Source organism: Carassius gibelio, chromosome B7 (assembly GCF_023724105.1).
Source record: "Carassius gibelio isolate Cgi1373 ecotype wild population from Czech Republic chromosome B7, carGib1.2-hapl.c, whole genome shotgun sequence".
In the NCBI taxonomy this organism is placed as follows: domain Eukaryota; kingdom Metazoa; phylum Chordata; class Actinopteri; order Cypriniformes; family Cyprinidae; genus Carassius; species Carassius gibelio.
The window spans coordinates 18,657,449-18,673,440 of record NC_068402.1 but is presented as its reverse complement, the minus strand read 5'-3'; the positions used below and the strand labels follow the sequence as shown (position 1 = coordinate 18,673,440).

The 15,992-nt window shown below is 44.6% G+C and overlaps 1 protein-coding gene across 1 annotated transcript in view; it reads right to left on the bottom strand.

Annotated features, from left to right (window-relative positions):
• cep89 (centrosomal protein 89) overlaps positions 1-15,992 on the bottom strand; it is a 64,379-nt gene that overhangs the window by 23,749 nt on the left and 24,638 nt on the right. Inside the window, 2 exon segments of the mRNA XM_052562153.1 lie at positions 7,145-7,234; positions 8,092-8,233. Of these exon segments, the coding sequence (XP_052418113.1) occupies positions 7,145-7,234; positions 8,092-8,233 (232 nt within the window).

The window sequence follows — 15,992 nt, the reverse complement described above, 5'->3', positions numbered from 1 at the left end:
AGAGACAGAGTTTGACACAAGCATCTTAGTCAGTCAATACTGGAACAATAAACAGCACCTTGGGTTTGTGTTTAATCAAAACTGGAACTGTTTCCAAGCTCTCTGCTGGCAATGAATAATTCCAGCATCTGTACATGCTTGTGCAATACATTGCAAACAATAAGAAAATCTGAATGAACTATGGTTGGTTTAACAACAATTTAATTGAACTCCGTCATGAGAACTCATTTCTGAGCAATCAAGCATCAGACCACCTCCTAATCACCGCACACCACATTCTCTAAACATAATTCAACAATCAGGGAAGGACAGCCAAGCGTGTAATCTAAAAACAGCCCTCATCGTCACAAAATTCCATTTAGGACTGTATTTATACACACAATCAAATATTCAACATCTTTTTTTTTCTGCCGTTTCAGGCAAATGTGCCGCATGAATTTTAATAACCTGTGAATTATTTACACACTATATTCTTTCCTCTTGTAGGAACTTTCACATCCCTCCGTTTCACATTTTTGCCCCATTTTCTTTTTCACCCACCTCCTGATCTCTCTCATTAATTCAACCATCAACCCAATTAACAAAATTCTTGTTCTTCATGAATCCTTTCTCGTCTCTTCTTGAAAATGTTTATATTTTGGAATCTGCTTGAACAGAGGGTTTTTTTTTGTAGATATGGCAATATTTGTCCCACTCAATATGCACACATGCTGCGCCTGAGGTCTTAGTCACACTGCTCCTCTAGTACAGCCAAATCTGAATCTGAAATCTTAATTAGTAGCAATGGAGTGAGGGCTGTCAGTGAAAACGTGTGTGTGTATGTGTTAAAACTTTAAAAGGAGGTGTGCTAAGCCACACTAAGCAGCCTAATTTACCAATTTGTGGATGTGGATTTCTACAGATCTGGGCTAATGTCTGTAAAACTGTCTGACCACATGTCACCATGGGCCTCTGTGAATTGCAAAGAGATTCAGACACATTCTCCCTTTGACAATACAGACAGACAACAAGTATGACATTGTTCCTCCAGCCACATGTCAGGTTCAATTCATCAAGCTTTTTCACATCACAAGCTCTGCAAATTGCTATAATTTCGAGACAAATCGTCCGACGCAGTTCCTCACCGTGCTCAGAAAGGAACTCCAGGCTTTGCAAGAGTTTTGCATCATTGCACGTGTTTAGATTTTGGAGCAGTGAAACTGAATGATATGGTTCACTGAGCTTGTCAACCTGTTACAAACTAACTTCACGAGGTGCCTTGTGAGAAGCTGTAGAAGTTCATAACTGACCACCAAGGGCACTGTTTGGACCCTTGAAAACAAACTAAAATATGTGAAAATAAATATCCTTAAAAATGTAACAAGACACATTTGGAAAATGTAAATCAAATGATTAAATTAAAAAATGTTTCGTGGTTTTATGGTTTATATGGTTTGAAATTTGTTCAAATGTGTTAATGTGTTATATTTTACATAAGTAATATAACAATAATATATATAATTTGATTAATGTTATAAAGTCATTAGAATGGTATAATAAACTGTATAAAATAATTTTATAATTTAAATTACCTATTGTTTAATTTTTTTCTACGTTTGAATAATGTTATCACTGGATGATATCACTTGAAAAGATGCAGTCAGAATCAGTCAAATATAAATGACTCTTACAGTCATTCATATGCTGGAACACACTATCACACAAACACGTTTCTTCTCCGCAGCCCATGCATGAAGCCCTTCTATTTTCTTAAAAGATCACGCACGCATCTCATGCAATCCATCACATCACTTCAGCCTGAGAGAGCACAGGAGAGAGCGAGAGACTCAAAAATAACCCTAAAGAATACAATGCCTGCAACTGGCCCTCTTTTAGCCTCTCTCTCTTTTTCCTTCTTCCCTTCTTTCTCCCTCTCTGTGATTATATATAAGGCTTCAATTTCCAGTATACTGTAAAGGTTTAAATTGCTGTCTGATTTCACTAGGGCCACATTTTATTCTTTTTGAAGTGACAAGAAAAGAAGTGATTACTTCCATCTGTTCTCAGGCATGCACACACACATATATACAGTACATATGAAAAACAGCCTGTAGCTTTGCACAAATACTGTCAGAGCTCTCAGGAGCAATGAAGACTCAAATCAGCCAATCTCCAGTGTCCATGCTGTTACTATAGAGACAGCTTGCATCAGGATGGAATGAAGGAAGCATGTGAACTTTTCTGTGTTCACAGAACAGAGCTCACTTGCTGGAAACAGAAAAGCCCTTCTGCTGCTGAAATAGGCTAATTCCAGGTGGAATATATATATATTATAAATAAATATATTTGCCACCATACATGCAATAAAAAAGTAGGAAGAGTTGAAAAGTTAAAATAGTATTACATTTCATAGTAAACATGCAAAGATTCTGAAGGATTACCATTATTTTAAAAAACAAATAATTAGGTCATCATTGGGCTTTAACTGACACATTTATGAACCCCTGCAGATTGGCCTGCTCATGGTGACCCATAACTCACCTACAGTTCATCTATTATTCAGCCATCTGATCAGAGGTATGTAGGAAAACTCAAGGAGGACATTTGTGGCAAATCAGAACTATGCAGGACTGATGCAATAGCAAATAAATAAGCAAATGTTTCTCAGCCCATACAGAGCTGCTTATCAACCACATGATAATATATAATTGACCATGTATACCTCATGCTGTGTGTGTGTGTGTGTGTGTGTGTGTGTGTATTTTAAGGATACTGAACTGTAGACATGCTATCGATTGTAACTGGGTGCACTTTATCCTCAAAAATAGATCGTTTTCTTGCAGACCTCGTCTAAGTCTAAATAAATAATATTTTCAGCTGTAATTGAAAAAAACCCTCAAAGTTTTGATTTGACCTACAACACTGTCAGTGCAAAAGCAGCTTCTGTTGCAGTTATGCTGCTGCTCTGCTTTGCTTACATACTGCTTTTGTCTGGTATAAAATGTGATTTAAAAAAAAAGTTTTGTGTTCTACGTGCTTGATCTCACTTTCTTTGACCATCTTGTGCTTCTTTGTGAGGTACTGATTAGTGATTTTGTGCATGCATTTTCTCTGCGTGAGTCTAGCATCTGCTCTTTCTAATTAGCCACCAGGAGACGGATGAAGAGAGAGAGACAGACAGAGAGAGTGGAGGAGAGATAGAGAGAAAAAGAGAGGAGGTGGAGGGGGGAGGAAAGTAGGGAGAGATCACAATAGGGGGAATAGAAGAAAAAGTGTGAAAAAAGGTACAGAAAATTTCATGAGGAAATAAAGAAAAAAGAAGAAGAAAGAAAGCAGGAAGTGCGACACAGAATCATAGGAGATAATTCACCCAAAAATGAAAATTCCATCATAAAAGTAATTCATCTGGGAAACCAGATTCAGATTTATCTTGTTATTCACCGATAATCTCACCCTCCAGTGGTCTGATAACTGCTGTGAGCAGATCATTGAGTTGAACTCAAGAACCTCAGGATTTGTGCATGAATCCATCAGAACAGTTCTAAGAAGAAGATCACACGATTCACTGAAAACACTTGACTAAAAAGAACGATTCACTACATCCACCAAGGAACTACTGCATTAGCATTAGACATATTTTAAGCTATTTCTAGTGCTTTTTAAAGCTTATAAATCCTTATAACTACTCTTTTTGTGTTACACAGATTTGAAACAAGTTGTAAAAATTCTGAAAATCCTTTAGAGTTCACTGTATTTAAATTCCACAGTCTGTTTAATAAAAAAAATGGTTTGGTTGGGTTTAGTTTGATTTGGATGCAATGACAGTTTCTGTGCCAAACACACTCCTGGGTTCGTATGTTTCGTAAAGTTTTTTTCAAACATGGCCCTTCATGACATCATGAAAGGCATAATTTCTTGTATGGGCACTTCTCCCAAAAGAGCACACACAACACGTCAACCAGAGTGAGAGCGAGAGCACGCCTATCAACGTTTAATCAGAAATGCAGTCTTCATTTTATTGGTGTATTTTACTTTCATTTTATTACAATTATGCCAACAGCGCCCCCTAAGGAATTAAAATTCCTTACCAGATGGGAATTAGGACACCAGGCTGTTTCTGCTGTTACTTCAAGCGCTAGTGACTGTTGACACTATAGCACAAAGGACACGCCATTCTGTACTTGTATCCTTAAATTAAATGCAGAAATTCAAAACAATGAATCCAATAACCAGGCAAAAGTTCATTTAAAAAATGACCACACTGTTGACATGATCTTATCACTAGCACGCCCTGAGCACATTTGAGCTATTTGAGCAAAGGCTTTTCTTAACCCATGTTAAGTAAAATGTGCATACACGTGAGAGAAAGCCTTTGATATTCAATACCTTTCCTTGTTAAAATACAGTGACATACCCTTATGTGTGAGAGACTAAAGAACGTTCACAACACACTTCTCTCACACATACGACGTGCTAAAGGAGGAAGGTGAGCAGAGAAAATGTAAATTAACCAGTGTAAATACTGCATTGAGGATAATATAATTTAAAATACAACTTTTTTTTTTTCTTCGCAAAACACATTTAGTGACTTAGCCGTAAAAAGCAGATGATAATCAAAAGAAAATGGAAGAGAAGTGAATATTGGTGTATGTGCTAAATCTTTAGCTGAAGAAAAGAGACCAGGAGAAATTGAAAACATGAAAATAAGAGAGGGAAAAAAGAGAGTACATCAGGACAGATTTAAGGACACAATCTGTTCGTCTGTGATGAGACCAGCCGGTGGTACAGAAAATAAACTAATCCATGCAATATCACAGCTCAGTGGTCTGCACAGTCACTTTAAAACTAATAAAACAGTCCACAAACAATCACAGCACCAACAGACAGACATTCATTTTCTGGTTTAGAATGCAGAAGTCTCACACACACTGTTTCCTTCCCAACTACTATAGTTACACTGGGTCTACATTAAAAATGAACAGTGCACCATAACACAACAACACTATAGCAATCCCATTGTAATCAACAACACAGCATAGCATGCCTAGTGTAAAGAGCTTTGTTCGTTACAATGGGAACAATCTAGTTGTGCCGTGCCACTTGCCTTGCAGTGAAAAACACATTACAGAATATTCATAAGAAGTCTCAAATCAACAGCATACATAAACTGCTTTACTGTGGTATTAAAATCTTCCCTCCATAACATACTGTATGGCAACACCCAGACAGAACCAGCTTAACCCTCTGGAGTCTAAGGGTATTTTTGGGGTCTGGAGAAGTTTTGTCATGCCCTGACATTTGTGCTGTTTTCAGTTTCTTATAAGCATCTAAATGGCTAAAGTCTAATCTCACTGTAATCAGCACAAACTGGGCTATAATAATATGTGAAATGCATGTATTTACATGATTGTGTTTTTGAGAAAAAAATGTTATGCGTGGTTAGTGAAAAACAAAAAATGTTAAAACACTTGAATAAGGCAAAAAAAAAAAAAAAAAAACACATAAAGAACAATGGTTCCCGGGATTTTTGAGAACTGGAGCTTGTAGCCTAAAATTTTTTTTGAAAATCATCTTGTTTACTCACTTACAGAAAACAATATATTGATTTAAATTTTCTAAGACACTTAAAAGTCATATGTGAGTAGGCATCAACTATCATGAATATCATTGTGATTTACACCTGAGAAGACAAAGGCCTGCAAAATGAGCCTTTCTCATAACGCGTATATTCGTTAATCGACTCCAGAGGGTTAAGCAGATCTAAAAATAGTATTCTAGTAAATATATTTATTAGATGCATTCACAAAGTTATAAGGACATCCTTTTGACCATTGTTTGAATATTTATTACACATTTTGGCTAGTCTGCTTATTCTGCCTACTATCAGTACAGCTCATATTTTACAGTGTCTAATTTTACTAAATTTGAAAAACAAATTGCTGATTAAAAGTTGATTACCTCTGGGCCTCCATATAGCTCATTCACCATAGATACTATCTGTATGTCTATCGCATAATGTTCTTTTTTTTTTACTTTGGACCATTTTGTCCATTTCAGTAGAAATAAACAGGAAGCAGTTTCCACTCAAGGGAAATATCACAAATATAGACTGACACTTTCATTCAGTGCCGTCCAATCACACAAAGGTCAATCCACATGGACACAGGTAGCATCTGAAGTGAAGCGCAGTTAAACGAGAGAGGGAAACATTCACTCAGCAACTGAAATAACCCTCCATTTGAAATGTTAATTATAGACCTGCTGAGTGTGAGGGGCTTGTGTGTCTGGATTGCCCTCTTATTGGATATGTCAGATGGGCAAGGTCATTTAATTAGGGTGTGTATGTGTGCATGTCAGCACTGTGTGTGTGTGTGTGAATGTGTCTCTGTGTGTGTGCACGTGTTTTAGACTCTCTCTGTCTTGTTGAATCCTTCATAAACATTTTAAAGCAAAGCAATCAATGCTAAAAACTATCTCCTACCTTCAACATGCTCTTCATACAAACATACCTCAAGGTTGCTGTGTGAGAGGGTGATGTATTTTTACTTTATTTTAAAGTGATGTAGTTACAGTAAAAAATTACATATACTATAGAAATAATAGCCAATACTTTAATTACAAGCAGCTAAACCTAAACCAACCCCAACTTTATCCCTGTAGTATGTGTGCTTAATTTACACTACACAGTACTTTTTTGTGTCACCTTAAAATGATGTGTAACCTGTGAGTATAGTATATTTGTCTCTTTGTGTTTGTGAACTTACATATTTTTTACTTTATTTCTAACCAATCAAATATCTTAGAGCTTGGTAGAACTAGGTAAATATACATTTATTACACAAATGCTCATTAAGTTAGGATTAGGGTAAAGTTTTTTATTTTAATTTCCATGAGTTTTCCAGGTCTATTAATCAAATCAACACAAAGTACAGATACTGAGTTAAATTTTACTTTATTTTTTACTTTTATCTGCCCAAAAGTATACTATATCTAGTTGTTTTTATATAACTTTGGAGGTTTCTGAGACCGCCCTTAGTGTGCCCTGGCCCTATGGTTGAGAACCACTGCTCTCTTCATTTTTCTAGAATCTACAATCTGAAGCTCATTGTAAGGAAGCAAAGCCTTTCAACTCACTTCCTGGCAGTTTGTGAATTGCAGGCCTCACCTTTACTTTTTCTTGAAGTTTTCCCAGGCTGACAGTGCTTTCTATGATGCGTGAGAGGATGCCCTGTTTGTCTTTCTCTAGAGTTGAAGCCTGAGGATGGAGAAAGGGAACAGGAAAGGTTACACAACTACAGGGAGGCAGATTGAGGAAAAGAGGAGAGCCATATAGGGACAAGAGCCGGGAAAGAGAGAGAGTTGCCAGTTACTTTGATAAACGTAGGAAAACCGTGAAGCAAGAGCAGCAGAGCAAATCTTTAAAAGTTTGACTAGACTCATGGGTACTAACATTCTGTTGAGTACAAACATTTCCCCGAGCGGCAGTGAGGCTCACTGCTTGGAAAAAGAGGAGTATGAAACTTTCATAATCCCCGAACTTAAGGCTCTGCCTCAAACACAAAAGCTGCTGTGTAAAATGATTCGATGCAGGGTTTGAATGTAAACTCTTAAGGCGGATGAATTCAGGGAATATGGTGTGTCCTCAGTTAAAGCATGCTTTGTAAGTTCAAATAAAGAATGAGGAGTTGTGCATTTATGATGTGGAAGAGTGTGAACCTTCCATAAAACAGTAATTAGGAGTCAACTGATCCACTACCTGTGACTTCATTCTGTCACAGAAACTGTTATTAAGTCACTTTTTTATGTGCAATGATAAGGTACCTTCATATGGGTAACTAGAACATTAATTATTCCAATATTCTTATAAAAATAAAAACTTGATCAGGTGTAAGACTAGTTTTCAAGGATAATCAATACCTGTCGGCACAACTATAACCTCTGTAACCATCTTATGTTATCCAGACTGTCTGATGTAGACATTTTCTGTTTGAATGAACTGCTGCTAGAGAGCACAGATCTAAAAGAACTAAAAAAGCTGCAGAGATCAAGACATATAGAGATGCAAACAGATGGCAGCTTGCACATCATGCTTGTGAGTTTCTGTTGAATTACCATGTGCATGAGCTGGTCTCTTTCATGGGTGGTTCTTTCTGCAAGTGTGACAATGTTGGCAAGGTACTGATGAGCGATGAGCTCTTTCTCTAATGAGTCTTCAAGCTGTTGCTTCAGGACACTTATACGCTTCTGGGTTTTCCTAAGGAGGGAGAGACAGTGAGAGGATAAGACACGAATGAGAACCTCGCGAAGTCAGTATTTATGTGAGTTTATGATAGAACATACTAGTCTGAAAACATGGTATGAAATCACATTGAAAATCTAACTACTAGTTTCAGAATTTGGAAACATTTAAATATGGCAGAAACTAATTAAGATGAGATACATGTAAAATTCAGCATTTACTGCAAGCAAATTTGTGAAATTGACCATTAGAATGCCTTTGAATATTTGCTTTGAATGCTTCCTTAAATATACTCAGATCACGAAGGGAAATGTGGATCATCAGGTTTTGTACAAACCTGTGGAGTTTACCTGCTGTCATTAAAGGGATAGTTAACCCAAAAATTCTGTCATTAATTACTCACTCTCATGTCGTTCCAAACCTGTAAGACCTTTGTTTATCTTTGCAACACAAATGAAGATATTTGTTATGGAATCTGTGAGCTCTCTGACCCTCCATCGACAGCAAGGGTATTAACACAATCAACTTCCAGAAAGATAGCAATGACATCGGTAAAATAGTCCAATAGCATTCGCGTGCTTTCTACTGAACGTAAACTACTTTAATTACGTTCTGGGGTACTCTCCAAGATGGCGGAAGATGGTAACTTGGGGAAAACAATTGCTGATTAAATTATTTTATTATTGTTTTCTGTATGCACAAAAAGTATTCTCGTAGCTTTGTAATACTATGATTGAGCCCCTGATGTCACATGGACTATTTTAACAATGTTCTTGCTATGTTCCTGTGCGTTGATCGTGGTAATATCCTTGCGGTCTATGGATGGTCATAGAGCTCTCAGATTTTATGAAAAATATCTTAATTTGTGTTGCGAAGATGAACGAAGGTCTTAAATGTTTGGAACGACATGAGAGTTTTCATTTTTGGATGAACTACAACAAAAAAACATCAAAATTGACAGTAAAATATTTATAATGTTACCAAAGATTTTCTAACTCATAAAGATGCAGCTTTTTTCCTTTTTATTGATAAAAGAAAATCATGAAAAAATCTATCATTGTTTCCACAAACATATTAAACACCACATATTAAACACCACCACTACTTTTTAACATCAATAATAAAAAGAAATGTTTATCACGCATATATTAGCATGTGACACTGGATCATGTGACACTGAAAAAAATGGCTCTTGAAAATTCAGCTTTGGCATCACCGAAGTAATATTACAACTGAAAGTATATTAAAAAGAGAAACCAATTATTTTATAATTTTAAAAATATTTTGACAACATTAAGGTTTTAATGTTCTCTTGATCAGGAAAATGCAGCCTTTAAAAAAAGCTCACATCCTTTCCCCTACAAGGTGTATCATTAATGTCTACCATTTAAATGTATTTCTAATTCTAGCCTTAATAAGTCTGAGTGACCTAAATCTGTCAGCAAGTATTTCCCCTGCTTCAGGGAACTGGTATTGGTTGTTTTCTTGATTTAGTGTTTCTTTCTCATCTCTCCTCTTACGCAGCGGCTGCTATTACACTCCTCCTTCTGTTTCTGCAGCCCTCTGGCCAAAATAATCTGTCTCCACTTCTGTGGCCTATTACTCATCCTGATCCGCCTCCTTCCAGCTAAACATGATCTTGCAGTCAGAAACATCAAACTGCAATATTGTCACTTTATAGTGTCTGCTCAAAGTCATGTTTCACTATATTTTCCACAGCAGTTCCTTCACCCAGATTGACAAGAGCCAGAAAGTGTCTCATTTCAAATGCAGAGCTTTGGTATCAAATCATTGTTAGCTGATCGTAACCAATCCATCCTGCATTAGCCAGAATAAACAGCCTGGCCCCAACTCAAGCATACAAAGCTTTGAGAACATTGCAAAAATTGTAGGGATGCACGATATTGGATTTTGGCCGATATTCGATATGCCGATATTTTCTAAATAATTTTGGCCGATGCCGATACCGATATCGATATATATACAAATATATACTGAAAAATTTAAACTTTAATTTTACTGAAGAGAAATCGTCTCGGTTACGTACGTAACCCTCGTTCCCTGATGGAGGGAACGGAGACGTTATGTCGACCGACAAATGGGGTCTCACTTGGGAGGCCAATCATCTCTGATTTTAAGAGAAAACGCCAATGAAATTGGCAAGTGGATTAACACACCTGAGCCACTCCCCGTGCCAGCGGGTATAAATAGGGCGACAGGTGCATCCACTCATTAGGTTTTACGCTGAGGAGCCGAGAACGTGTCCCGGCAACAGCGAATGGTTCAAGGTTGTGGCATGGGGACATAACGTCTCCGTTCCCTCCATCAGGGAACGAGGGTTACGTACGTAACCGAGACGTTCCCTATCTGTCGGTCACTACGAGTTATGTCGACCGACAAATGGGGTCCTATGGAAAACGCCATAACCTGAACCTCGTCACAACCCTGAGGCGCTGCAATTGTTGACAAGCCTTGGCGTGCCACAAAAGCTACGCTTAAGGTCGTAACCTTCCCAAAGCCCCAGCGCAAATTCACTGACCTTGGTACCGAAGGGGCCAAAGGGTGAGTACATCGCTGCTGGAGAAGGCCATGCTGCTGTTCCGCCCACATAAAGTAAATGGAAGGGATTTCAACCTTCAGTGAAAGATTGCTTCAAATCTTCCCTATTTGTTCTTTCAGCTGGCAAGACAATGGGGAAGCGAGCCTTTAGGAAAGGTCGCTACGGAGACCACATCCTACCCGTAGGGAGGTGACATGTGGACATACCAATATGGACTGACCCAGGGGGCAGTACTACATATGGAAAGGGTCTCTGAGGCAGGTCCTACCTTGGAGTAGGGATGGAACGGCTGCCAGAAGAGACTGACAGAGCGATCTGTCAAGGGAAGACACGGGTTTGCCAAGAGGGAAACCTTACCGTGGAAGAATACACATATGGGATTACCCGTAGGGAACCCAGCCATATGGACACCTAGCCCAGTACAGGGGCTGACCGGCTCCGGGCATGCTAACGCCAGTACTGGGCCTGGCGCCAGACTGCTCCGCCAAGTCTGACGCCGAGGGTGCTGGAGGATGCTCGACCAGGGTACGCCAACCGGGGAACTCTACTGGGAGAAGAAGGCGCTCACATCCCCGTGTTAGGGGGAATGGCGCAGCAAGCGAGACACCCAGCCAGCCCTTCCCGCCAATTACCTGTTACCCAACACACGGGAGGAAACTGGCTCTACACGGAGGTTGTAAAACCTCGCAAAGGTGTTAGGTGTCGCCCAGCCCGCAGCTCGACAAACGTCTGCCAGAGAGGCGCCGTGCGCCAACGCATAGGAGGAGGCCACACTCCGTGTGGAGTGGGCCCTCACCCCCAGGGGGCACGGCTCGCCTTGGGAATGGTAAGCCAAGGCGATGGCGTCCACTATCCAGTGGGCCAACCTCTGCTTAGAGACAGCCTTCCCCTTCTGCTGACCTCCAAAGCAGACCAGGAGCTGCTCAGAGCTTCTGAAGCTCTGGGTGCGGTCCACGTATATGCGAAGCGCTCTTACGGGACACAGCAACGACAAGGCTGGATCTGCCTCCTCCAGGGGCAGCGCTTGCAGGTTCACCACCTGGTCTCGGAAGGGAGTGGTGGGAACCTTGGGCACGTATCCAGGCCGGGGTCTCAGGACAACGTGAGAGTAGGCCGGCCCGAACACAAGGCACTCTTCACTTACCGAAAATGCTTGGAGGTCCCCGACCCTCTTGATGGAAGTGAGCGCGATCAGGAGCGCTGTCTTGAGAGACAGGAACTTCAGCTCAACCGAATCCAGCGGCTCAAAGGGACCCCTCTGAAGTCCCGCCAGGGCAATAGAGAGGTCCCAGGAGGGAATCAGGGGTGTCCTAGGAGGATGTAACCTTCTGGCACCCCTCAGGAACCTAACGATCAGGTCATGCCTCCCCAGGGACCGGCCGTCCACTGCATCGTGATGTGCTGCAATGGCAGCCACATACACCTTCAGGGTGGAGGGTGACAGCCCACGCTCCAGCCTACCTTGCAGGAAAGAAAGCACGACTCTGACCGGGCATCTCCGGGGGTCTTCCCGGTGAGAAGAACACCAATTCGTGAACAGACTCCACTTCAGAGCATAGGCCTGCCTCGTAGAAGGGGCTCTAGCCTGAGTGATAGTGTCTACCACCGCTGGGGGCAGATCACTTAGGTCTGCCGCGTCCCGTCTAGAAGCCACACATGGAGGTTCCAGAGATCTGGGCGCGGGTGCCAAATGATGCCAGGCCCCTGAGAGAGAAGGTCTCTCCTCAGGGGGATGCGCCAGGGAGGGGCTGTCACGAGGAGCATGAGTTCCGAAAACCAGGTCCGGGTGGGCCAGTAAGGCGCAACCAACAGGACCTGTTCCTCGTCCTCCCTGACCTTGCACAGTGTCTGTGCGAGCAGGCTCACTGGGGGAACGCATACTTGCGTAAAGCCAGAGGCCAGCTGTGTGCCAGTGCATCTGTGCCCAGGGGGGCCTGGGACAGGGAATAGTACAGCTGGCAGTGGGAGGACTCGTGGGAAGCAAACAGGTCTACCTGGGCTTCCCCGAATCGACTCCAGATCAGCTGGACCGTCTGGGGATGGAGTCGCCATTCCCCGGGGAAAGTGAGCTGTCGTGAGAGCACGCTGGCTGCACGATTGAGCTCCCCCGGGATGTGGACAGCACGCAGCGACTTGAGCCACGTCTGACTCCAGAGGAGGAGATGACGGGCGAGTTGAGACATGCGACGTGATCGTAAACCGCCTTGTCGGTTGATGTACGAAACAGCCGCAGTGTTGTCCGTGCGGACCAACACGTGCTTGTCCAGCACTAGCGGACGAAACCGTCGCAAAGCTAGATGCACTGCCAGCAACTCCAGGCAGCTGATGTGCCACAGCAGTCGAGGTCCTGTCCAGGACCCTGAAGCTGCCTGCCCGTTGCATGTCGCGCCCCAGCCCGAGTTGGAGGCATCTGTTGTGACAACAACGTGCCGGGACACTTGTTCTAAGGGCACGCCGGCCCGTAGAAAAGCAAGGTCCGACCAAGGACTGAATAGGCGGCGACACATCAGTGTGATGGTGACACGATGTGTACCGCGGCGCCATGCCCATCTCGGGACTCGGGAGTGTAACTAGTGCTGAAGTGGTCTCATATGAAGCAACCCGAGCGGCGTGACTGCGGCTGCGGATGCCATATGCCCCAGGAGCCTCTGAAAGTGTTTCAGCGGTACCACTGTCCTGCCTCTGAAGGAACTCAGGCAGTTCAGCACTGAGTGGGCACGCTCGCTGGTGAGACGTGCCATCATACTCACCGAGTCTAACTCCATACCGAGATAAGAGATTCTCTGCACAGGGGAGAGCTTGCTCTTCTCCCGGTTGACCTGAAGCCCCAACTGACTGAGGTGCCGAAGCACGAAGTCCCTGTGATCGCACAACTCTTCTCGGGACCGGGCCATAATGAGCCAGTCGTCGAGATAGTTGAGGATCCTGATGCCCACTTCCCAAAGTGGGGCAAGGGCGCCCTCCGCGACCTTCATGAAGACACGGGGGGACAGGGAGAGCCCGAAGGGGAGGACCTTGTACTGCCATGCCTGACCCTCGGAAGCAAAGCGCAGGAACGGTCTGTGACGAGGGAGGATAGAGACATGAAAGTACGCGTCTTTCAGGTCGATCGCTGCAAACCAGTCCTGGGGCTGGACGCATTTGATAACGCGTTTCTGCGTCAACATCCTGAACGGGAGCTTGTGTAGGGCCCGATTCAAGACTCGCAGAACCAGGATAGGTCGAAGGCCACCGCTTTTCTTGGGCACGATGAAGTAAGGGCAGTAAAGCCCCGTCCTCATCTCGGCTGGAGGGACCGGCTCGATTGCATCCTTCGCCAGGAGGACAGCAATCTCCTCGCGCAAGACAGGGGCGTCCTGGACTGCCACCGAAGTCTCGAGCATGCCATTGAACTTGGGGGAGTCGCCGGGCGAACTGAATCGCATAGCCGAGTCGAACCGTCCGGATGAGCCAGCGTGACGGGTTGGGCAGCGCAAGCCACGCTCCCAGATACCGTACAAGTGGCACCAAAGGGACAGTCGACATACCCGCAGTGGTGCAGCGATGGGGAGTCGTGCCGGAAGGCCCAGAAGGCACTGCGTCCTGGGTCATCGCAACCACACTCCCCGTGTTCCCGGAGGAACTGGCCAGAGACGCGTGGAGAGGCGTTGCGTCTCCGAACCGCGACCTCTTGGCCGCTGGCGAAAGGGGGCGTCGTGGGTGAGAATGAGGAAGCTGTGCGTCGCTCATTGTCAGCCCACAAGCCTTGCAACTCGGAGGAAGGAGAAATTGCTCTTCCAATGAAAATGTGGGTGCCACTGGCCGTTCGACCAGCGGCGGAACAGAACCAGAAGATTCTCCACCCGGCCCTCCTCCGGGGGAGGGAGTGGCGCTCTCTCCGCCATCTCCTGAAGAGCAGTTCTCCGCATCTCCGAGTTGCCCGTGTCAGGGCCGCTTAGTCGACTTCCTCGAGGACTTTGCAGCCAGGAGTGACACGGGGGGCGCCGCTCTCCTGCGCGGGGCTCGACGCGCCGGCCTCGAAGAACTCTCAGCACGGGGCAGAGCTGGTGTGGAGGACGCAGGGGGGCGCCCTCGGCGACGAGCAGGCTGAGGCACTGCCTGCGACGGAATGGTGGCAACCAGAGGATCACGTCGTGGCAAGATGTGCTGTATGGCCTCAGTCTGCTGTTGTTCTGTCAGGAACTACTGGGCACAGCCCCTGACAGCGTCGCCACACAGGACAGCCTGGGACATGGGAGCATCGAGAAAATGCACTTTGTCAATGTCTCTCATAAAGACCAGGCTGAACCTGAAACGGCACTACTGGACCACCAGAGTGGACATCGCTTACCCGAGGGACTGCGTTGTGACTTCCGTCACCCAGAAGGGGGAGGTCAGTCGCCATGCGCAGCTCCTGCATCAACCTCGGGTTGGACCTACCCTCGTGCATTTGTTAAAGCCTTGGCTTGTTGGGTTTGCAGGATAGCCATGGCATGCAAAGCAGAGACAGCTTGGCCCGCAGCACTGTAAGCCTTGGTAGCGAGCGCGGCCGACAGCTTACAGGCCTTGGGTGAGGGGCGCGGACTATCCCTCCCAGTGGCGGCGTTTTGCGGACACAAGTGCACCGCAATCGCACTCTCCTGCTGGGGAATGTCAACACACCCCTAGCTGCCTCGCCATCGAGGGTAGTGAGGACGGAGGAACGAAATGAGCTGCTTCCGGCCGTAAAAGGGGCCATCCACGACTACATCACTTCCCCATGCACATCCGGGAAGAAAGGAACCAGAGTAAAACGCGGTTGTGAGTCGCGCTCCACACCGAGAACCAATCAAACAGCCATGAGCACTCAGGGCTGGCGGTGCATTCACCTCCATCCTGATGCTCACAGCTGCCCGGGCAAGCACGGCTGTCGACTCTGGGTCCAATTCGGCAGTGGCGACAACACCCGAGGGGGGCAGCCCCGCCGAATCTTCATCCACAGAGGTCGATAACCCATCCCCCGATGCTGCAATCGACATCTGATCTCCGGCGGCAAACTGAATGACCCGCTGGGACTGCCATAAGACAGCCCAGCAAAATCACCCAGCAGCTGCACAGGACAAACACTGCGGAAGGGGTAAGAGGTCCGTGGGGCGTGGCCCGGCGGAGAAGCTCTCACGGTCACCTTCAAATCTCCCAGAGCACTAGCCGGCGGTCCTCTGCTCGAGACAGAGAAACCAGAACGGGTAGTGACAG